The 23,220-nt window shown below is 41.8% G+C and overlaps 1 protein-coding gene across 4 annotated transcripts in view; it reads right to left on the reverse strand.

Moving 5' to 3' along the window:
• Positions 1–23,220, reverse strand: part of TGFBR3 (transforming growth factor beta receptor 3) — a 200,048-nt gene that overhangs the window by 15,210 nt on the left and 161,618 nt on the right. For all 4 annotated transcript variants that reach the window (XM_027972013.2, XM_027972009.2, XM_060411602.1 and 1 more), the window contains 7 exons: positions 22,747–22,936; positions 20,608–20,942; positions 20,043–20,195; positions 17,015–17,155; positions 16,689–16,847; positions 11,304–11,603; positions 8,313–8,433 (listed from right to left, as the gene is read on the reverse strand). In XM_027972013.2, coding sequence (XP_027827814.1) covers positions 8,313–8,433; positions 11,304–11,603; positions 16,689–16,847; positions 17,015–17,155; positions 20,043–20,195; positions 20,608–20,942; positions 22,747–22,936 — 1,399 coding nt within the window. The remainder of the gene's footprint in view (positions 1–8,312; positions 8,434–11,303; positions 11,604–16,688; positions 16,848–17,014; positions 17,156–20,042; positions 20,196–20,607; positions 20,943–22,746; positions 22,937–23,220) is intronic.

The following is a 23,220-nucleotide window of genomic DNA, read 5'->3' on the forward strand; positions in this document are numbered from 1 at the left end:
CTTCTCTAACTGGTCTCCTGGTCTCCACTACTGCACCCAACCCAAATGTTTCCTCCCCAATATGTGCCCCCAGAATGACTTTTGCAGAGTTCAGGGCTGATTATATTATTGCCCTGATTAAACCATTCAATGGTTTCCCTTCCTTTACGGGAAAAAAGTCCAAACTCTCGAGCATGGCATGGAGTGATCTGCCTTCCTCTCCCCACCTCTCTCCAGCCTCCTTTACTAATGGTTCCTCAGCCATGCTGGGCTCCTCGAAGTTAAGCTCCCCCACTTCTCCAGGCGGTTCCATGTCATCACAAGTTGCAAGCCATTCCCTCAAGGACCCTCCCCACACGACCTGCTCTGCTGGCATTTTCAGGGGAGGCGTTCTCTGACTATTTCACAGCCCCATACCCACCCCAGTGGGGCAAATCTCTCCCACTTTTGCTCATCCTCTTCCTCTTTTGTCATAAAGGTGCCACATCACATCTGAATTCTCTTAATCTTTTCCACCTCCAGGGCAGAGCCTGGATCTTATTCATCTGCAGACCCTCAGGGCTCGGCCAGGAATAGAAGAGCCTTTACCAGAAAGCTTAGTGAAGGTCAGTTAGAATGTTGCTGTACTTTTTGATTCATCAGGCTTCCCTGATGGTTCAGATGGTAAAGAATCCGCCTGCAGTGCAGAAGACTTGTTTTTGATCCCTAGGTAGGGAAGATCCTCTGGAGGAGGGAATGGCAACCCACTCCAGTATTCTTGCCTGGAGAATTCCATGGACAGAGGAGCCTGGCAGGCTGCAGTCCATGGAGTCGCAAAGAGTTGGACACGACTGAAGCGACTTAGCATGTACACAATTTTGTAAACAGAGGCAACAGAGGAATTTTGGAATAAGACTGTTTGAAAATGCTTATACGCTTTGACATTTCTATAATGCCTTCATGTTCAGAGAGTGCTATAGAGCCTGATCTCATTTGAGGTTTCAACCAGCCCCATAAAGGAGGCAGAAACAGAATTCTTATCACTATCTTACAAAAAAGCAGCCTGAAATTCTTTATCATGTGACCAGCCCAAGGTCACAGCTGGAAAGCATCAGGGTAGGGGCTGACCCAGGATTCCACATTCTGCCTAGCAGGCTAAATGACTGGTGAGTGTGGCTGCGCCCTGAGCTAGAGAAGCACTGATTAAGCAGCTGCTTGTGCACAGCTGTGTGCTCTTCTCAACAGTGAGAGTATCATTGGCCACAGGGCAGCATATCACAGTCCACCACTTATTTTTGTACAAGTGAACTAAAGATGAATTTTATATTTGTAAATCATTGAAAAAAAAATATTTCATGACATGTGAAAATTGTACACAGTACAAATCTATTCGTAAAGAAGTATTTGAACATAACGAGGCTCATTCATTTATATACTGTCCACGGCCACTCTTAGGCTGCAACAGCAGTTAAGTAGTTGAGGCAGGGACTCCATAAGCCACAAACTGGACATAGTCACCATCTGGCTCTTTATAGAAAAAGTGTGTTAAGTCCTGGCACACAGACTCTACCCCTGTTCTCGAGAGTTTAAAAGTAAACATGTTTAGTGCCTCTCCTCATCTCCATTTTTATTCAATAAAAAAGGAACACACACCTTGTTCTGGAAGCCAAAGTAAAGCAAAAAAACAATTGTGAAAAATTGACCAAAACAAGCAGCATTTGAGTTGATGTTTATAAAAATAGAACAGCTAGACAGGATTGTTAAATTCTCAGGATTAACCATCTCAGCTGGTTGATTACATCCATGAAGCATGGAGTATCACAGTCTAGCTCTAGGGGGAGGGATGCTACGGGATGAAACAAAGTCACTACAACTGAAGGGCACCCCCTGGAGTTGTGCAGCATAATGTCCCTGGGATTAGGATATATGAGAAAGTTATACTTAAAATAAAATTACTAAGAAAACGAAAATAATTGTGTATTTTTAAGAAAATGTATTTCAGTGTGCAGAACACATACCAACTACACAAGGCACATAAGAGCCTGTCTCCTGGGAGGTTGGCCCCACCAGCCTTATTGGCAGCAGTGAAGCAACAACAATGATGCCTCCACATTTGTACACTGTATAGTGTTTTACAGTCGACAAAAAAGCCTTCACTTATATTTTCTCATTTTAAATTCCCAAGAGTCCTATGAAGTAGGGGCATCTAACCACAAAATTCTATTTGTAAAAAGTAGTGGTTTGATACGCTGAACTAAGTCCAAAAGCATTTAAATGTCTCTATAGGGTTCATCATGGAAGAAATATACACACTTCTGGGAAGAGTTCCATCCAATCAACCACCCATGGTTAAGTTAAACTTTGTCACTCAGAATCCCCAAAAGGTTTCAAATAATGATTCTCCCTTAAGGAGACCTCGTATGTGAGAATGTAGGTTTTACAGTAAAGCCTGTGTGATAGATGACACTGTTTGAAAATTCTTAATGGATTTACATTATTACCTAATCCTCTTACCCTACCCCAAATATGGGCCTTCTCACACAGCTAAGCACAAACAGTTGTTGCTCATTTCCCCAGAGGTGAAGTTCCTCCATGCTTTCTGTGCATAAACAATAACAAGCACAGGCTACAGAACCAAGGTTCAAGGATTTTATCCTCTTACTTTTGTGTTCCAAAATTCCCAATAAACCCTGACTATAACTAAAATAGTTTGATCTCCACTGGAACCCTATAATTGAGTTGGCATGCTGAAAGGAAAAGACAAAACAATATTTACTTTTGGTTTAAGGGTACGATTGCAAGAAAGGAATCCTAGCCATTGCTGTAAAGAGAAATTTTAACAATAAAGATTTCTGTACAGAAAGAACAAACTATAATCAACATTCTGACTTAAATCTTTTCATGTACTCTGAGCAAACTTTGGTCTGCCTCTAGAACCAAAACTTCCCTCCTCAGATTGTTTACTCATGGTTTTCATAAAAAAGATATTTCTCGGGTTATGCATGAGTAACTGACCACAACTTCTGTCCTCCCACTTTCAATTCAGTTCTCCTAAACATGGCAGGACTGGGCAGGCCCATAGGGAAATGAGGTGTCTAACTGGTACCCACATCTATTAGTATTTGGCACAGAGAGAAGGATGGGGAGATAAAGAAGCTTGTGCAGGCCACCGAAGATACAGTTTTTACTAACTTAACCACACTGTAAATTAATCCCTTCTCTGGCTTCTTTCAATATTTATGACATTCACTGTAATTGCCTTCTCACTTATCTGTATCCTTCTACTAGATCAGTGGTTCTCACCCGGGAGTGATTTCTGCCCACTAGGCTCTCCAGGGGACATTTGGAAACATCCAGACACATTTTGGATTGTCACGACTGGTGGTAGAAGGGTTTGTTAAGGATATCCAGTATGCAGAGGCCAGGGGTGCTGCGTAACATTCCACAATTCACAGGTCAACACCCCACAGCAAAGAGTTATCCAGCCCAAAACATCAGTAGTGCATTAGATTGTATCTTCATATTTATTTTAAGCTATAATTAAAGTAGGGAAAGTGTTAGTCACTCAGTCGGGTGTGGCTCTTTTTGACCCCTCACCTGCCAGGCTTCTCTGTCCATGAAATTCTCCAGGCAAGAATACTGGAATGGGTAGCCATTCCTTTCTCCATGCATTAGATTGTAAAGGCATCAAACATAGGAAAGTGTGTATATTATATGCCAAGCATATGGTAGATCCTCAATAAACGTTTTTGGAATAAATAACCATAAATATGTGGCTCAGCTGGTAAAGAATCCACCTGCAATGCGGGAGACCTAGGTTTGATCCCTGGGTTGGGAAGATCCCCTGGAGAAGGGAAAGGCTACCACTTCAGTATTATGGCCTGGAGAATTCCATGGACTGTATAGTCCATGAGACTGCAAAGAGTCAAACACGACTGAGCAACTTTCATAAAAAATCATATATATTTTATTATTGCATACAAGCCCTAGCAACTTAACCTCCATGCTGCTTTCAGAGTACTCTTCCTAAATGATCTGATGGTCGGTTCTCTACTCAAGATCTTTTGATGGATCTCAGACTTTAGAGGTGCATACTGAAATATTTGTGAATCAAATGAAATGTCTGGGTTTCCTTCTAAACAATCCATAGACAGGAAGTAATAAAACAAAATTGGCTATGAATTGGTAATTGTGGAAACCAGATGAATAGTTTATAGAAGTTCATGCTACTATTTCTTGTTTTTGTTTAGATTTGAAACTTTTGAAACTATAAGGTTTTCAAAATGTGAAGCATACTGAATAAATAAAAAAAAAAAGAACCTATGATACCTCTCCCTTACTGAATAGAGACTGAATGTCTTGATCCGCTAACTAAGCACTTCTACCATCTTTCTCCTCGGCTTCCCCTCATCTTTACCTCTGCCTGAGGACAAAACCTGGCTGGTGCTTTAAAGTATTTTTGTTCTGGAAAAATCAAATGTGTTCCAAAAAGCAACGCCTCTCTTGGATTAATTTCCAACCGACATTCACAACTTGCCCTTTCACTCCCCTCTAATCCCCTCAGAAAGCCTAGTTTGGCTAAGATGTTAAGAGGAAGGAAAGGAAATTAACATTTACTGAGTACCCATGATATGTCAGGTGCTGTCCTGAGCATACTTTAAAAAGTTATGTGGTGGAAATATGGAGAAAATTCAGTATTTTAAACATTTAACTTGCTAAGAATTATAGATTGTACATAAAGCATGGCAAATTTGGGGATGTTCTTTTGTGCCCATTTTCTCCCCATATATATATATATATATGCCCTAAACTTCAGAGAAATGATTACTTTTCCCTTTCACCATTAAAAACAAGAATCATCGCTGATGTGGTGTAATCATTTTTATTATGTAAGCCCAAGTGTTCTCAAATGCTGTAAAAAGCAGTCACAGCATCCAAAGCAAACAGCACTAACATGCCTATATTTCAAGATATTTCAGAAAATATGGTAGGATGGCACCACCTCAACTATTTTAATTGTTTTGCCATAAATCATAATATGCATAAACTATTCACGTTTCCTGGGCTTTTCTTTGAGTTACAATTCAAAGTCACAGAACTTATCCTAAACTTTAAGACTCTTAAATAGTTTACGTGTTTCCTAATACCTTAACCCTTTGGTGGAACAGACTTTTGTCCCTAAAACTCTTCACCTTCTTTTCATTTCATAATTATTAGAGCATTTGGGTGCTAACCTGCATATACCAATGTGATATGGCATGAACTGGGGAAGAGGCCAGGAAGAGGCATATGAAAGGACAGATGACTGTGTTGCTTGCAGATTTTATTAAAAACTAGAGTCAACCTAAAGGAAATCAGTCCTGAATATTCATTAGAAGGACTGATGCTGAAGCTGAAACTTCAATATTTGTGAATCAATTTGGTCATCTGCTGCGAAGAACTGACTCATTGGAAAAGACCCTGATGCTGGGAATGATTAAAGGCGGGAGGAGAAGGGGATGGCAGAGGATGAGATGGCTGGATGGCATCACCAGCTCAATGGACATGAGGTTGAATAAGCTCCAGGAATTAGTGATGGACAGGGAGGCCTGGTGTGCTGCAGTCCATGGGCTTGCAAAGAGTCAGACACGACTGAGCGACTCAACTGATCTGAACTGAGAATCAACCTCCACCTAGGATAAGGCATAAAGATTTAAGAGCACAGGCTCAAAGTTCCTTGATTTGAACCCCAGACCCACCATTTATTTATGTGATGTGATCTTGGCCAAGTTACTTACCCTTACTCTATAACAGATTTGCCTCACAGAGGGGCCACATGGATTAAATACTATTACCCACAAAAAACATTTAGCATGAAGCCTTGCATAAAGTAAATGCTCAATAAATGTCAGATCAACATTATTATCATCTCCATCTTCATCATGACCGCTAGCATCATCATTATTGAAAATTTAAGCAAAACAATTCTAATCCCAGAGTTGGTTCCCAAGGGACTGAGAGATCAAAGGTGGCAAAGATGTGCTGTGAAACTCAGGAAAGTTCCATTAATAACAGTGTCTCCCCTAGCACAAAAGCAACAGTGGCCCAGAGGAAGGACTCAGAATTACTTATTTAGTTTTGATGGCCCATTCTGCTTGCCCAGAGAAGAAAGAAACATCACCTGAAATGTGCCCTTGCTACCTGGCAGTGGTAGCCACAGAGCAGCTCTCTGGCTGACTGTGAAGTAGACAACCTCTATCTGCTGCCCCAGAAAACCCAAGCGTTGAGAAATAAGATGGACCAAATGGCCAGGGAGAGCTGGAACCTCGGCCAGGTCTCCAAAGAGGATCCATGTGGTAAAAGGACAGTAAACTGTCCAACTGGGAAATTTTTACCCCCAAAATTATTCCCAACAAGAGATCTGCCCACTTCCAGAGATACTGTATGTGCTAAGTTGCTTTAGTTGTGTCCAACTCTCTGCAACCGCACAGGCTGTAGCCCTCCAGGTTTCTCTGTCCATGGGATTCTCCAGGCAAGAATACTGGAGTGGTTTTGCCACGCCCCCACCCAGGTGATCTTCCTGACCCAGGGATCAAACCTATGTCTCCTGTCTTGGCAGGCGGGTTCTTTACCACTAGCACCACCTGGGAAGCCCACAGATAACTGGGGTATTTGTTATCTTAATACAGTAACACATAAGGCTGTCTGGCAGGAAGAACACTCATGATCCTGTTATTTTTTAAAGAAACCAATACTATCAGGCAAATAGTCATATTCCTCTTATAAATGATTATTCCAATTCCCTGAGAGGTAGGAGAGCACAGATTCCAATGGCCTGCACTGAGGAGAAATGCTTCTAGAGTCAAAGGAAAATAAACATAAAAGATGAGTGGAGTCACTCAAAAAGGCTAAAAATTGCCAGGAAACCTACCCCATTCAGTATAAAGTTAGAAAGAGTATTTGCATACAGCCCCTGGGAAGCCAGCCTACAGCCTAACCTTCTCAATTTGTTTAACAAACCTAGGCAATAAACTTTCTTCACCGCATGCTTCTCCACTAAAACCTAGTCTCAATTAGCAAATCTCATGAAATTGCTTTGATATTTGGTAAAACTTTCCTCTTGAACTTTTATGTAAAGAAAACTGAACTTTCAGGATAATTATACACCAAGTTTAAATAAAGGTAATTACCTAATTTATAAGAGAAATTACTTACAAAAATACCACCAGACTTAAAGAATGAATGAATGAATTACTGGAAGTTATACTGCTGCAATATTAATGCCTAATTATTGTCTGGCACAAGAAAAAGCAAGCTGCTGCCTTCAATTACCGGCAGAATTACCTCTCTCAAAATAGGTAAGAGTAACAGATGGAGTACGGGGTGGCTGTTGCTGCTATTACACCACTTTAACAGTACAAAACAGAGCCAGCTGTTGCCCGATTATGATACGCTTTGCAACACAATTAATTTATTCTTATTTCTTTTCCCTTGGACCCAATAAACAAGGAACTACTTGGGCAATCCATTTATAGAAAGACTGCAGCTATTATAACTGCTTCAAATGACTAAAAATTAATGAATAAGGTTAAACAACAACAAAAACATTGATGAGGAACCAATAAACACCTAATACATACATCTCCCACCAACTTGAGGATGGCTGGGAAATGAATGAAAAATTGTTTGCCTCTTCAAACAGTACAGCTGAGTAGTATGGCTGAGAAGCCCTCTGGGAATTATCTGGTCCAAGGCCCTCTTTCTCCAGATAAAGAAAATGAAACCCAAGGACCTAAGAGAAGAACTCCAGAGTCCCACAGCCAGCTAGCAGGGAAAGTCTAGAGCTGTGCATAAAATTCTAAAAACGAAACAATAAAAACATATCTGAACAGTGGTTTTCAATGTTTTTCTGCTGTGACACCAAAGACAGATGGTGTTCACATACATGTACCCTCCCCAAAGGCATCTGTGATCCCTGACAAAGCACTCTAATAGCTTGTAGCCAGCACAGCCTTTACCAGTAGGTCAAAGAAAGATGGGCTGTGGACTGCGTGCAATTCCAGAAGGAACTCTAACCCTCTCCTGCATGCTCGAGGAAGCATATCTGCAGGCAGGGCGAGTGACATCATGACAGATGACCGAGACTTTGCTCTAATATTTAAAGAGGAAGTCATTGGCAAAGGTATCATTAATGCACAGCAGCAGGAGAACCAACTAAACAAAAGACTCCGTGGGCACAGAATTCTTTTCTAAAGCTACTAAATGGTGGTTAATTTATCTTTCAAATAAAACTGGGCTTTGATTTACAGTATTGCAGCTTCTTTATGAGTAGCACACAGGCCACTGTTCTCTGACCGAGCCTCCGCAGAACACACCTTTAAATGGTACTTCGTGGTGGATAACAGCGAGGGGCCTGGTGAACGTCTTCTTATTCTGCATCATGGCCCAGATCATTGAGGCATCCAGTGAGGTGCAGGCTTCATCAGGAAGCACACACTGCAGAGAGGAGAACAGAGTCAGGGGGGTCATTCAGAAGGGCCAGCATGATCGTCCTGTGGCCCCTTAGACAGCTCACAGCTATTTACCCCAGAAAAACAGGATGCCAGGATGGTTTTCAAAGAACCACCAATAATCTGAGAGCTATGAGAGCAGGCTCAGTGTATTCTCAGCTGCACTTGAAGATGCAAACATTGCTGGATGGATTCCCACAAAACAACTGGAGGTTTTAGTGTTATTTAGTCTGAAAAATAAAGTAACTATATGACAAATATTGGCCCTTCACCAAGCTGGCTTACACATAAACGGCTCATGTTTGTGATTTGTGATGGTAGGAAACTTCATGTATTGCATTATGAGGGTGACAGATTTTACATCTGTTGTCCAAAAAAGATAATCATGTTGTCGAGTGCATTTGATTTCTTTAATTACAGTATAGGCTCATGCAAAATGAAGCTTTCCAGGGTCATCTGCTTTTAATGTTCCAAAATGAAGTCCTAGGGAGTTGTGCCTAGGGGTGGAGGCCATGAGATCAGCTGTTTCCAGCTATTTTCAGGCTCCAAACTTAGAACCAGCATGCCCAAGCTTGGTGTATCTGTTTCCATTACCTTTTCCTTTAAAATAACTTTGGCTCCTTGTCTACGCCCATCAATAGGTAAAATGCTAATGTCAGTGACATCCTATCACTTTTGTTGGAAGGGGAAACATATCAATTATTTTTTTAAAATCTATATATAGCAAGGCATCCAGAAAAGTTAACTAGTTTCCAGATCTTCCAGTCACAAAAGAGCAGAGACTTGTCGCTTTATTGTCATCACTGCTCTGAGCAACATGAAAGTCAGATACATGTTATAAGACAATTCCCCTCTCTTCCAACCCCTGCCCCAAACAAACAAGAAAAGTCTTTACAACAGCCCTCCTGTAAAGGGAAACAATGGGCTTTTCATTGAGAGAACTCGTTGAGAAGATTTGCATTTTAGGAAGAGCTTTCTTACTTTCCTTCCAGTTCCTTGGTTAAGCAAGAGTCTATAACAAATTTCACTGCAAGATCCCGGGCAAGTCACTGAACCTCTGCTCTCAATTTCATCAGCAAGAGGCAGGGCTGGACTCAACAGTCCTTGAGAATTCTTCCTAGAAGAATCTTTGGCTCAGTCTATTGTCATAGAAAGCAGTCATAGGAGTGTGGAAGTATTAACCATAGGCCATAAACAGAGGGACAGCGGTAACAGCTCTATAAATGGTCCACTGTCCTCACCTCCACTGTCTCACCTGCTCTTCTACCTAGGAAGGAAGGCTATACTATTACTCCAACGGTGCAGACAAGGACACGGAGGTTCTGAGAGATCAGGAAGTTGCTAATGTCCTATTAGTAAGAATCAGGCCTTCCTTCTCGGCCCCCATGCTCTTTCCACTCTATCTTGCCTTGGATATAACCTTAGGCTTAGGGTTACATCCTATATCAACCTCAGGCACTTAGAACTTTCCTTTAAATGTTCTAGAAGGAAATATTAGGACTAATTTTCACAGACTGACACACTATGAAGCTGGGTTGCTATAGGCCAGGCTCACTAACAGGTGAGAGCCACAGCTATCAGTAAAGGCAGGGGTAACCGCCAGGCCTCCCCTCCTAGATTCCCAACTTTTAAAAGTTATTCTCTGGGTCCCACAGCCACACAAGAAGTTCTGCATGGCTCTCGACCACTGTCCACTATGGCCCAAGCTTGATGGCCACTGGAAGGTGGAGGCCCACAAGGCTAGGGCACCAATGTTTCCTAAGACAACCTAAAGAACACAGCCTAAATCACCCTATATATATATACACATATGCGCTCCCTGAGGACTAAGAGATCAGATTCACTATATTTTCAAATGTATTATAAAATTTCCTGTGGTCTAAAGGAGAAATCGATGCCCTGGAGAATATAATGGTGCAAAGGATTCAGATAAATGACAATCCGTCTCATAACAATAATTTTTCCTTCTCCTTTTATGCCCATCTCTCACAACCTATGTACCAGGTGAGAAAATTCTGTCCCTATAATACATTGTTAATGACACAGCTCAATTATTGGACTTCTAGACGTTGACTGATATGTAAGTGTAAAAGGACGAGAAGCCAGCTTACACTGTGTGAGATATCTAACTAAAATAAACATGCATACTAAGTTATACATAATTACAGCAGATCACAGAAACAAAACTAGACAGAAGATACCCTCCGTGCAAAAAGCCAAAACAATGAGGTCATCACCCTTGCGGATGCCCCCTACCATAGCCACACCAACAAGGTCAAGGGGTTCTGATTTCTGTTGTGGCAAAGGCATGTACTGGTTCTATGTGGGGAGCAACATGAGGCAAACATGACGAACCACAATATGAAACCAAGAAAAATTAAAATATTTGTTAGTTTCCCTTAGAAGTCCTCATGAGACAAGTCAACCCTATAACTCACACAGAGAAGGTCAAAAAACAACTGCAATACAAATCTCAGCGGGACCTGGAAAAATTAATCCTCACGTTGAACTTGTCCTTCGGCTCTCTGTACTCTTGGCACTGTGTACTATTAGAATAGCAAAGATAAAGCCAGACCTCTCGTTCAATGGAAAACAGTCTTGATTTATCGTTCATAAGATACTACTGAATAGCATGCATGGAAAAAAAAAAAAAAAAAGCGTACGGTCAGGATTCATTCTCCAAGACTCCATAAAACTCACAGTTCCCTGCTAACATGAACTTTATGATTTTGACTGGGCAGTTCCCAAACCAAAACCCTCAACCTGCAGCAAGCTGTGATTAAACCTTTCTGGTAGGTCACTGCCTCACCTAAAGATGTCAAAATAACAGGAGAAAATAGATGAAGGCCCACTAACCTTGGGTAGCTTCTGGGGGTCCTTTTCCTTTTTGGTACACAGCGTGAGCTCACACTGGAGAAAGAGCAGGGAGGTATTGAAGACAGGCTTAAAAACAAAGCTGAACCGTTTCTTATCTATCTCGGCTTGTGGGATAGGAAAGTGCACTCTCTTGGGATTGTAGAATTTCACAGATTCATCTTTAGGACAAATGTTCTCAATGATAGTATAATCTGACATCCTATCAGGGTTTGAATACGGAGAGATAAAGCACGTTTGGATGGCAAATCCCAGTTCTTGGTCGGCCTTGGTAACAGACACCTACAACAGAACAGAAAGCTCAATTCAGAAACAAGTTAGCATCTCACTATCACTGTAGGCACAAGGACAGCATACCAACGTGGCCCTTCTGATGAGAGACACTGCTTGATTTGTGTAACACACCTACATAGTCTTCTTTCTAATCACAAAAGTAACAGATTCACTGAAGAAAGAGGTATTTTCCATTTAAATTTGGTATGGATGATGACAGTGAATTATTTAGTTTAAGTGCCAGCCTGGATTCTAATATTCTAAGATTCTAATACAAGATAAATAAGTCTCTTTGACTTCCTATAAGTCCTCTGGCAAATGAAAATAAAAGTACATCATGCACCTAGAGCAGACTTTTCCAAAATAAATAAAACACCAACAGGTAAAAACCCTAATGTCATAACAGTGTTCTCACTTGTAAGGCAACCTCTTTTAAAAATTACTCAAAAAATAAAGGACAGAGGTAGACGTACTTAAACCAGGCAGGGAAGACCAAACTTCCAAACTGCAGCAAGTCAGAAGGAGCCTAAACACCGCAGTAAAGCTACTGATTCATCTGAAGTCCTGCTTCACGGTGAGCAGCCAGAGCTGGCTTCTGGGGCTGGATGTTGGGCATGGTGCAATCTGGTGGCGATCACGGGCCTGGCAAAGTGTCCCAGCTCTTCAGAGGTCCAAACCAGACCTTGCCAAGTACTCTCCCTTCACTCTTTAAGCCCAAGGGTATTTTAAGGGAAATCTAATCTGGAAACGTTTCCGACTCATTTACACTTCCCTCTTACAAAACATTTGTATGGGCTATGTCCAAACCTTGTTAAGGTTCTTTTCTTTAGAAACAGGAAGTAGTGTGTGGCCAAGTGTAAACAGAATTCAAATCTCAACCATCCTGAACTCAGCTAAAATCTCCGAACCAGACTGGATTCTCCATCTGGCGACACATGGATCACTGCGTGAACTGCCTCTCTCCCCTATTGCCTCATTCCTTGACTAAACTAAGAATCAAAATAAACTTAAACACTTTAGAAATAAAGTTGGTCTTTAACCATAAGCCAATAGCCCCAGAATCCTTTCAAAGGCATGAAGCTATAAACACACTTTGCATTCTGAGATACCCACAGGAAATCCCTGATATCACATGGGGCTTTTAGCCCACGGCACTATTTTGAAAGATCCCTATGTGGTTAACTGCAAGACACTCAACAGTGAAGATGATGAAGATGATAATGACATTTTGCTGTGCCTTAAAGCTTACTCCCTGAGAACAATCTTATAAGTATTTTCATCTTCATTTTATAAATGGAGGGAAAATGGAACACACAGGATAGATGACTTGTTCAAAATCATAGCTAGCAAATACTGGGGAAAACCAAGGCTTGAGCCCAGGTCTTCTGAACCCAAGTCCATTTTCTCTTCACTATTTCACTACAGCTACAGGGTCAGTTCAAGCTGCCCAAGATGCGGTCAGGGAGGGTGCTTAGTTATGACATCTTTCCAGGAAGTAGTATTTAGTAGTCTGAAAATATTCACACTTCATTATTTTTACAGTGTTTCTGAAAAACGAGATATTTAATCTCGGAAAAATGGCAAACTACATATACTCTATTTACTCAAAAGTGCCCTTTAACATGAACTCAGAACCAATGCAAACCTTTTCTCTAATCTCAGAGAAAGCATGCAATGGCAGAATAGCTAAGGTACTCCAAAAAAATTGTTTGAGAGGAAAAAAAGATTATTGTCAATAAATCTTTTACTCTGAAATGGACTGGAAGTGAGCAGTGGCAGGACTCTGCTGCTCACTCGCCATGAGCACTGACCTTTGGTTTCTCCCCCCCCAGAATGAGGCACTGACACTGTCTAGATACAGCGACTGTGACAATCTGCACAGTCAAAATTATATGCACACAACACAGCTCTCTGATAGTTAGGAAATGCCAGCTAATACTAGCAGTGCTAATCTAGATTTACATTTGGGGGGTTATATTAGACATCAACCCTGAATACTCATTGGAAGGACTGATGCTGAAGCTGAAGCTCCAGTACTTTGGCCACCTGATGTGAAGAGCTGACTCACTGGAAAAGCCCCTGATGCTGGGGAAAGATTGAAGGCAAGAGGAGAAGGGGGCAACAGAGGATGAGATGGTTGGCTGGCATCACAGACTCAATGAACATGAGTTTGAGGAAACTCAGGGACATAGTGATAGACAGAGAAGCCTGGCATGCTGCAATGCATGAGGTTGCAAAGAGTTGGACATGACTTACCACCTGAACAACAAGAACAGTATATAGACTTATATTTATAATTTCCCAAGACAAATGAACTAAAAGGAAATCTGCCAACTGTGTGGCCAACTATCACCCAAAGATGGCCAAAGACCAAGTGGCAAAGCTGATAACGTCTTGGATTAAAGGAAGAGACCATGATCTAGAGGAAATGGGAGATTCTGGGAGGGGATGTGATAAGAATGGCCACAAGAGGAAACATGGAAATAGCTCTTTAGACCAAGCCAATGATTAAGTTTTACTTACTTTCCCCAAATAAAACATTTTCCTATCAGCGATGGAGTCCAAACTGAGAAAAAAAAAGACTAGGCATGGCTACTATCCTATTTAGCAAAATATTTACCAATTCTCTCTCATATTTTAGGGGGTTTAAAACAATTTTAAAATAAAGTAGTTTATAACATTTCCCTCTTCCCCAAATTTTCTTCAGTGTATTATTATGTATTTTCCCTGGTGGCTCAGCTGGTAAAGAATCTGCCTGCAGTGAGGGAGACCTGGGAAGATCCCCGGGTTGGGAAGATCCCCTGGAGAAGGGAAAGGCTACCCACTCCAGTATTCTGACCTGGATAATTCCATGGACTGTATAGTCCATGGGGTCGCAAAGAGTTGGACATGACTGAGTGACTTTCACATATCATTTTAATGATGTTTAAAATGGCATAGCCAAAAGACTTGGTTCATTTTTTCCCATCACTTTCACAATGTCTTTGAGTCAATCAATTATGAACAATATAGATGGTCTATAAATGGGAAAATAAGAATGAAAAAGAAAATGTATTTCAAGTAAGCCAGCACTGGGGGTTGGGGGAGGCAGTTGGGGAGGCGGGAAAAAACCCAAAACATCCAGAGTTGGATGTATGAGAAAGATTTAAGACAGCAAAGCCACAAATTGGCAAAGCCAGGGACACATCTGGAAAAGAACAAATTGCAGTTAAGCAGCACCCCTAAAACCTACAAGAGTGCATCACTGACCAACCACACATGTGGATGGAGCAGCCGGAATAGCAAGAAGAAAGAGAGAGCTCTGATTAGGGACAGCACATAGAAAGCAGTATATCTTCCCTAACAGAGAAAGGAGTACCCAATGAAAGAGAAGATCTCTCAGAAGAGGGAAATCAGAAAGGAGGAGATGATTCAAGAAAATGTCTAGAGCCTGTGGGCTCCGTCCCAGAATCAGTACAAATGTGAGTTATTTGTCTTTCTTAAATAGAAATATGTGTACTGAAGTCACTTTTAATATATGGAAGTATCCCATTTTGGCCCCTTAAGCTTCTCCCTTCTCCCATAGTGGAGAACACCAGCCTGCATCTTAGCACCAAAACCAGCTCAATAGAGGATGACTTTCCTGCAAGACCAGCAGACATTCTGGGGCCATGAGGATAATTATCTTCTCTAGAATCCAGTCTGTGAACTTGGGTATTTGCACTGCAAAGCGGTTACATTTTCTCCCCCTTGAAAATGGCACTTTGAGGATAAATGATGGCATCCTGTGGACAACAGTGTGGTCTCTGGAGCCAGATGGACTGAGTAAGAACTCTGACTCTGAACTCTACTAGGTACTAATTGTGTGACCTTAGACAAATTTGGGCCTCAATTTCCTCATCCACAAAATGGGGATATTAACAGTCCTGTGTTATAGAACTGCTCAGAAGAACACGAGTACTTATAACTGAGAACTTATAACTGAGCTTGGCACAAAATAAATCTACAATAAACTTTAGCTGTTATTTCATTATTATCACCACTACCTAATAGTTCTGTAGTCAGTCCACATTTACATTATGTGTGGTTATTACTGTTATATATAGGAAATAATTTTAATAAATTTATAGATACATTGGGGCTTCCCTCATAGCTCAGTCGGTAAAGAATCTGCCTGCAATGCAGGAGATCTGGGTTGGATCCCTTGGTCGGGAAGATCCCCTGGAGAAGGAAATGGCAACCCATTCCAGTATTCTTGCCTGGAGAATCCCATAGACAGAGGAGCCTAGCAGGCTACAGTCCATGGGGTCGCAAGGGTCGGACAGGACTTAGTGACTAAACCACCAAACCACCACCACAGATACATTTAGATAATGATCTAGGAAAAAAACAATTTTCATGAGCTATGGTAACATATAGTATTTCACTCAAAAGTATGCATAGTTTAAAAGACAGTCTCTGAGGGGGTTTGAAATATTCCTTTGTTAACTCTGATATTGCAACTACTGAATGAATGCCCTTGACAAAAATACAAAGGACAAAGTAAGGACAAGGCTTTATTAGAATTTATGTGCCTGATTAAAAAAAAACAAAACATTTCATCCATTCATCTATAAAATGCTCTCTCCATTTAGCATAGTGCAATGAATCCTGAAATTTCCTGCTTTGGTCAGAAACCAATGTGGAAGTGTCTTCTGAGTGAAGCCTTCATCCAGAGCTGGTCAAGACTGAGGAAGGCAGGAAGAGGTCTGCCCCCAAGGGCTTTCACTCATGCTCAGGAGCCACTAAGAATCTCCACTAACCTAACTGCTGCTAAGTCACTTCAGTCGTGTCCAACTCTGTGCGACCCCATAGACGGCAGCCCACCAGGCTCCCCCATCCCTGGGATTCTCCAGGCAAGAACACTGGAGTGGGTTGCCATTTCCTTCTCCAATGCATGAAAGTGAAAAGTGAAAGTGAAGTCGCTCAGTCGTGTCCGACCCTCAGCGATCCCATGGACTGCAGCCTTCCAGGCTCTTCCATACATGGGATTTTCCAGGCAAGAGTACTGGAGTGGGTTGCCATTGCCTTCTCCGCCGCTAACCTAACAGCCGAAGGCTAACATATGGGTCTCACCTCCACATAAACGTGTCCATTCTCTGCCACAGAGAACACCCCCTGGGAGGGCACGAGAAAGAGGTCAGTGTTGTACAGCTCCATGTTGAAGGTGACGTTTCTGTTGGGTTCATCCTGGAAGCTACGGGGATTCCCCACCTGTCGTAGGCTACAATTAAACTGGAGAAAAGAAGAAAACAGATGGAAATAAATCAAAGTCAAATGAAGCTTGTAGCTTTAGAAGCTTTAGCCTTTAACATCTGATTTTATTTTCCAGTGGTCCCTGACTAAAGCCAACCAAAAAGACAACATTCTCTACAAACTACCTCCTACAAACAAATACATACCACCACAATTTCAAGTCGGCTGAAGAAGGAAGTGTCCCCTTCATCCATGTCTCCCGGAAATCCATTATCACCAGACTCTAAATCTTCATAGCCATCTGGCCAGCCACTACTATCCCCAGAGGGTGGAACCTGAATCACAATCTAAAAGCAAGGAAAGCACAGTTATGAAAACACCCAATCACATACCTTTGGTTCCATCTCACATAAACACCCATGTAATAAATTCTGAGGGGAGCTGAAAATCTGACTTAATTGGAAAAAAAAAAAACCTCCAAGTTTTTTTAGGATTTTATCCTCAAAGAAATGAAAAAGAAGAAGCCCAATGCATAATAAATTAAGATTTAAAATAAAATATGTATTTTAAATAGTGTGAAAACACCAGATACTGAAATGGAGTTGGGTGGGGTTTTTAACAGGCCCACCTGTACTGTAGGGGGTGGGGGAGTTTCTCCTTAGGGGCCTTTATACTGAAAACTCTAAGAAACACTGATTTGGCTAATCTGAGGAGTTCTTGAAAGTTGTGTCTGTCAAGATTTGATAGGGACTTCCCTGGTGGTCCAGCGGCTTAAGACTGAGCTCCCAATGCAAGGGGCCTGTGTTTCATCCTTGGTCAGAGAACCATATTCCACATGCTGCAACTAAGAATTTGCATGCCAAGGCCCCACACAGCCAAATTAATAAATTAAAAAAAAAAAAAAAAAAGATTTGGTCAAGTTTGGTTTGAGTCAGAAGCAAAGAACCTGATGTTTACTACTGAGCCATTCTCTCCTCACCCTTCTCTATATGCGTCCATCTCCCCCACTCTCTCCTGTATGAGGTATAGATGCAGGAAAGAACAATAAGTTCTATGCCATAAAAACCTGTCTTAACACTGGTAGACGGTTAGTTCTATGTAAGATGAAAAAATTCACCCAGGGATTAGGACTCCATAAATTAACTCCTAATTTATTTGCACAAATGGGATAGTTATAATTTTTGTTTGATTCTATGTTCCACCTCCTTAGATTTTGAATATGTTGTAAAATGAAAATAGATATTGTCTGAAAACTACTACAAACAATTATAACTGGAAGAAATGGCTAAAACAGCCACTGAGAGGAGAGCAGAATGGAAAAGAGATGAAGGAAAACTGCCTCTCTATTCCTTCCCAGGTCCTCAAAGAAATTGGTGATGCAACTGAAGCAAGTTAGGTTATTACTTACCCTATAATAATTTTTTTTAAAAAAGACGACGATGCAATATACTTTTCTCTCCTAAGGTAGATGGCACTTTTTTTTAAAAAACTTAACCAGTTATCATGGCCTCTTATTGGCATTAATTAAAATCAAAGTTTAAAATTCCAGGGCTTCCCTGGTGTCTCAGTGGTAAAGAATCCACCTGCCAATGCAGGAGACATAGGTTTGATCCCTGATCTGGGAAGATCCTATTTGCCTCAGAGCAACTAAGCCCGTGAGCCATAACTACTGAGCCTGTGCTCTAGAGCCTGGGAGCTGCGACTACCGAGTCCACATGCTGCAACTGCTGAAGCTCGCGTGCCCTAGAGCCCGTGTTCCGCAACCGGAGAAGCCCCTGCAATGAGAAGCCTGTGCACTGCAACTAGAGGAAGCCCGCACAGCAACAAAGACCTAGCACAGCCAAAAGTATATAGAAATATTTTTTTAGAAGTTTGAAATTCCAAAATCACATATACCAGTAATATATGACATTCATTACATCTGGAAAAAACTGGATAACTGCAAGAAAATGAGTGTTGGAATTGGCAGAAGAGTGTTCATCAAGGAAGTCAAAGGTTAATAAATAATTTCAGTAACAAAGCAGAGTAGCTGCTCCAGCCTAGGGCTGGGGGAAGATCAGTGGATGAGAGGTTGGGAAGCTGGATTCAGTCCTGGCTCTACCACTAACTCGTCTCGCAAATCCAAACAAGTCTCGTAACTCCCTGGAGTTCAATTTCCTCACCTGTGAAATGAGGACGCTGAATGAGATCATCTTAGGGTTCTTTCCAGCTCAAACATTCTAAAATTGTCTGAGGAACAATAAACTTGGCTCACAGGAGAGTCAGTCCCTATATGAGCCATGCTGACCAGAAAGCCAGTCTCTTCCCTGGCTGGGTCCTGTTTGCAGACAACCAGCAGCAGAATAAACAGAGTAGTCGGGGCCTCCCCAGCCCATGCCGAAGCTGGGAGCACAGACATACACACACGCGTCAAAGCTGGACACGGGGATCTGGGAGCCCTGTTTCTATCATCAAAAGGACAACTCAAATTGCAAAATTATCACTTGAAAGTCCTTTTGAAATTTCATGTTCAAATTCTTCTAACAGTCACTGTGTAGTGTCCACTTCTACACAAACAGATTTAATCTGAAAAGATTAAGGTGAACTGCCAAGAATGATGTCTGGAAAGTGAAGGGTAGCTACTGCAATGACTATCATTGAGGAATCTCTGGCTAACTTCAAAAGTAGGAGATGTTCTTCAATTTAGGGTCTTTCCTAAGGATGGAAAGAGATTTAACAATTTCTCAAAGGACCTTTTCAGACTTCTCTCTTTTGGTTCTTTTGTTCATGAGGGTGGGAAAAGTTCTCCTACTTCTAGACATGCCTCAGATGAGGCCATGGATCTCAGATGAACCATGGATCTGGTTAGCTCAGTTGTACAGAGGTGCTCATTCATAGCCTTGGAGTTTGTCCTCATGTGAACCAGGCCATCTGAGCCTCCAGCTTAGCCAGAAAAAGCCATAATCACCTTGCCAGTGAATGCTTTGCCTCCAGGAGATGGAAGGAAGGGTGGGAAAGATCATCACAAATGTTCCAGCCGAGAAAACAGGGCCTCCCAACTCCCACAGACTCACCAACAAAACAAAAGTGTTCAGGGTCAGAGTACATCCCATTTTGTTGAGAACCAACACTGAGCTTCATTCAAGTCTAGGGTATATGGCCCTCCTCATTTTCATAGAAATCTTAAGACTAATTTTAAGGTAACATCCAGCAACGCTCAGGCAAAGGGAAAGCTTTGTCCTGGAGAACACTCACGGAGTTGTAGTAAACCACACCATCAGGGGCTGCTCGCCGGAGCCGAGTCCCACAGCCATTCAGGGGAGACTCCAAAATGAAATGGGTGTTATTTGTCTTGGCCTTGCAGGTGGGATCCAACAAGGTGAGCTCCATCCCAGAGTAGCCGCTGGCCTGAAACAACCACCACCAAAGACATAAAGAGGGGCCCACAGGCCATTCTATAGCATGCAGTTAACACATTTTGCCTGGTCTTCCAAATAAAGGTCACTAGAAGCCTGCACTCCCTCTCCCCCCTTACCTCCTTTCAGCCTACCATCTCTCAACAGCCCCAGAATTGTGTTTGTTGGCCTTGGAAATTCAATAGCAAAATATTGACACACAAGGATCTGGAACCCCCCCTCACTGAGAACAACAGGAACCGGGTGAGACTCACAGCCAAGGGGAAGTGAGACCATCCAACTGAGAAAACAGTATCAAATCTCCAGAGTTCAAAAGTGAAAGAGCTGGAAATAACTCACCCAGATTGAGGTGAGACAGACAGGGAGGTAACCTCCCATTCTCTCCTTTAAGAAACTGCACCAACCTGAAAAGAATCTTTGTCTACAGCCACAGTCATCTTCTCATTGTCACACTTGACGGACAGGGCAACGTCTGTGCTGCCCTGCACCTCCTCTGGCTCTCTGGGATCAGGGAACAGGTGGATGCCAGGGATGACAGGGTCCTTTGGCCGAGGGATCCCATCTTCTCCCCCTTCCTTCCGGCCTCTCCTGGAGATGTCAGGGAAGGGAAAAGGGAAACCTCCATTTCGGCTTCCTCCTCCCCGAATGGGTGGGTTGTCCAGGGCAGGCAGAGTGCCAGGGCCCAGCAGGATCCGTAGCTCAGGAGGGACGGTATGGACCTCCTCATCTCTCATCTCCTCTGATGGCAAGAGAAGAAGGCAGAACATCATCAGTGTTTGATGCCAGGTCACAATCATTATCATGAGAGGTAAGAACAGGAGCAACGAGCAAAGAATGGGCATATGTAAAATTATCCCTAATGAGCAATGTATAAAGGAGATGTGGAGTCTGTCTCGAAGCCTGAATTCTAGTCCTGATATCCTTTCTAACTGGTCTGGTGGCTTTGGGTAAGTAGCACAGTACTTCTCTGTGCTTTGGTTTCCCAATTTTTTTAAATTAAGAGGTTGGATTAGATCAGTGGTTCTCAACTTTGGCTGCACACTGAAATCACTCTGGGAACCTAAAAAAAAGCATCCCTATGCTCAAGCTGTACCCCAGCCCAATTAAGAACTGAACTCTCTTTAAATCATTATGTTTTAAAGCTCCCCATGTGATTCCAATGTGCAGCCAAGATTAAGAACTGCTGGATTAGATGATTTCTAAGGGGATGACAGAGGATGAGATGGCTGGATGGCATCACTGACTCGATGGACGTGAGTCTGAGTGAACTCCGGGAGTTGGTGATGGACAGGGAGGCCTAGCGTGCTGTGATTCATGGGGTCGCAAAGAGTCGGACACAACTGAGTGACTGAACTGAATTGAACTGAAGGCCCTTCAAGCTATAAAAACTCTATCTGAATAAGTTATGTGGGATGATATTATTCCATTCAAATGCCAATGAAATACTTTCCTTGAATCTAGAGATTCTTTAGACAGTCTCTCTAAAGATTTCTTGAAACAATACTGCTATTTTGAAATTATTTTGCTACCTCCTATTTCACTGCTAAATTCTAAGATATCTAGGTACCCTGGCCTTTTAGAACGCAGTCCCCCGCCCAAAAAGAAAAAGCTGCTTAGCTTCAATTATTCCTTCAAAGTCAACTGACACATACTTGAGGTTAATCCATCCTGCAGTGGGAGTTGGAAAAGAGGATGTTAGCTCTCCTTCAATACCATTTTTTTTAAAAAGGATGACACAGTTGTATGGGTCCAAAAGAAGTAAGAGGTTTGGAGGTTTTTAATTTGTTAACAAAAAACCTTCACAGCCACCCTCTGAGACGGGTCCTATTGTTTCCCTCATATGGCTGAGGAGGAATCAGAGGCTCAGAAGTTAAGCAACTTCCAAAAACAGTGATCAAATATCAGAGCTGAGACTTGAACCAGGACTCACAACCTTCATTCTACCAACCCTGCACTCAGTTGTGGTACCATGCAATGAGCAAGAGATCTAGGGATCAGAAAACCTGGGGTTCAAGTCTTAGTAGCTATAAGACTCTGGAGAACCTCAAAGAACTTATTAAGCCTCTGCTTTCTCCTCCATCTAACTGGGGTAATAACTCCTATATTCCCTCTGGGTGAGAATGAGAAAGCACAAGTTTGAGTCCTCGTGACTTCCTATGAGATCTGGCCTGACCTAAGACTTCTCTCCTGCTGTCCCAACCCCTCTGTATCTCAACCCAAAGTGATCACTAGGCTCCTCTGAGAAAAGAACCCAGACTAATTTATCCTTAATATATGCAGAGAGAAAGTGATCTATAACAAAGTTTTCCAACACACAATTGACTCTATGTTAGTAAAAAGTCTGTATTCAAGATAGTTTCCCCAAAATAATCTAGCACAATTCTACGTAACTTTAAGCTTTACAGTAAAAAGTAGTCAAATGAATTGTTGAAATTTGCAACAGAAAAACAGCACCATATGAGTTGAAATGAAAGTTTCTCATTGGAAAGCACATTTGGGGGGATATTTTTTATACAAATAACAACAAAAAAAATCATACTTACCATTGCTTTCAAGCCGAAGATGGAATCTATTAGCCATAGGAGCCACCGTGTATGATGTTACTGGACTATAGCCATTGTCCAAAGCCCACTTGACCAGACTCTGTTGGGTTGAAGGAATGTCATCTCTCTTTGATTTGGTCATTACCATAGATCTTTCACTTTCTTTCCCAAAGCCAATACTATTAGGAGCCTGAAGATAATAATAAAATTTCACTCATGAGTCTATACAATTAAACAGTGCCTTAATACCTGAAACAAATAGATTCTCTATTGTGTATGAGCAAACTATTTATTCTTTTGATCCCTACTTTCCTTGGGCTGAGAATACTGATGTGAAAACTTGTAACAGCAGATTAAGAAATATCATTCATGCTGACGGTTGCATCATTTGGGTTGCTTATGTTGATACAAATAACATAATCATTTTTGTCATTAGTGGATAATCTAATTATCATAAGCATGATTAGCATGTCA

Source organism: Ovis aries, chromosome 1 (genome assembly GCF_016772045.2).
Source record: "Ovis aries strain OAR_USU_Benz2616 breed Rambouillet chromosome 1, ARS-UI_Ramb_v3.0, whole genome shotgun sequence".
NCBI lineage: Eukaryota > Metazoa > Chordata > Mammalia > Artiodactyla > Bovidae > Ovis > Ovis aries.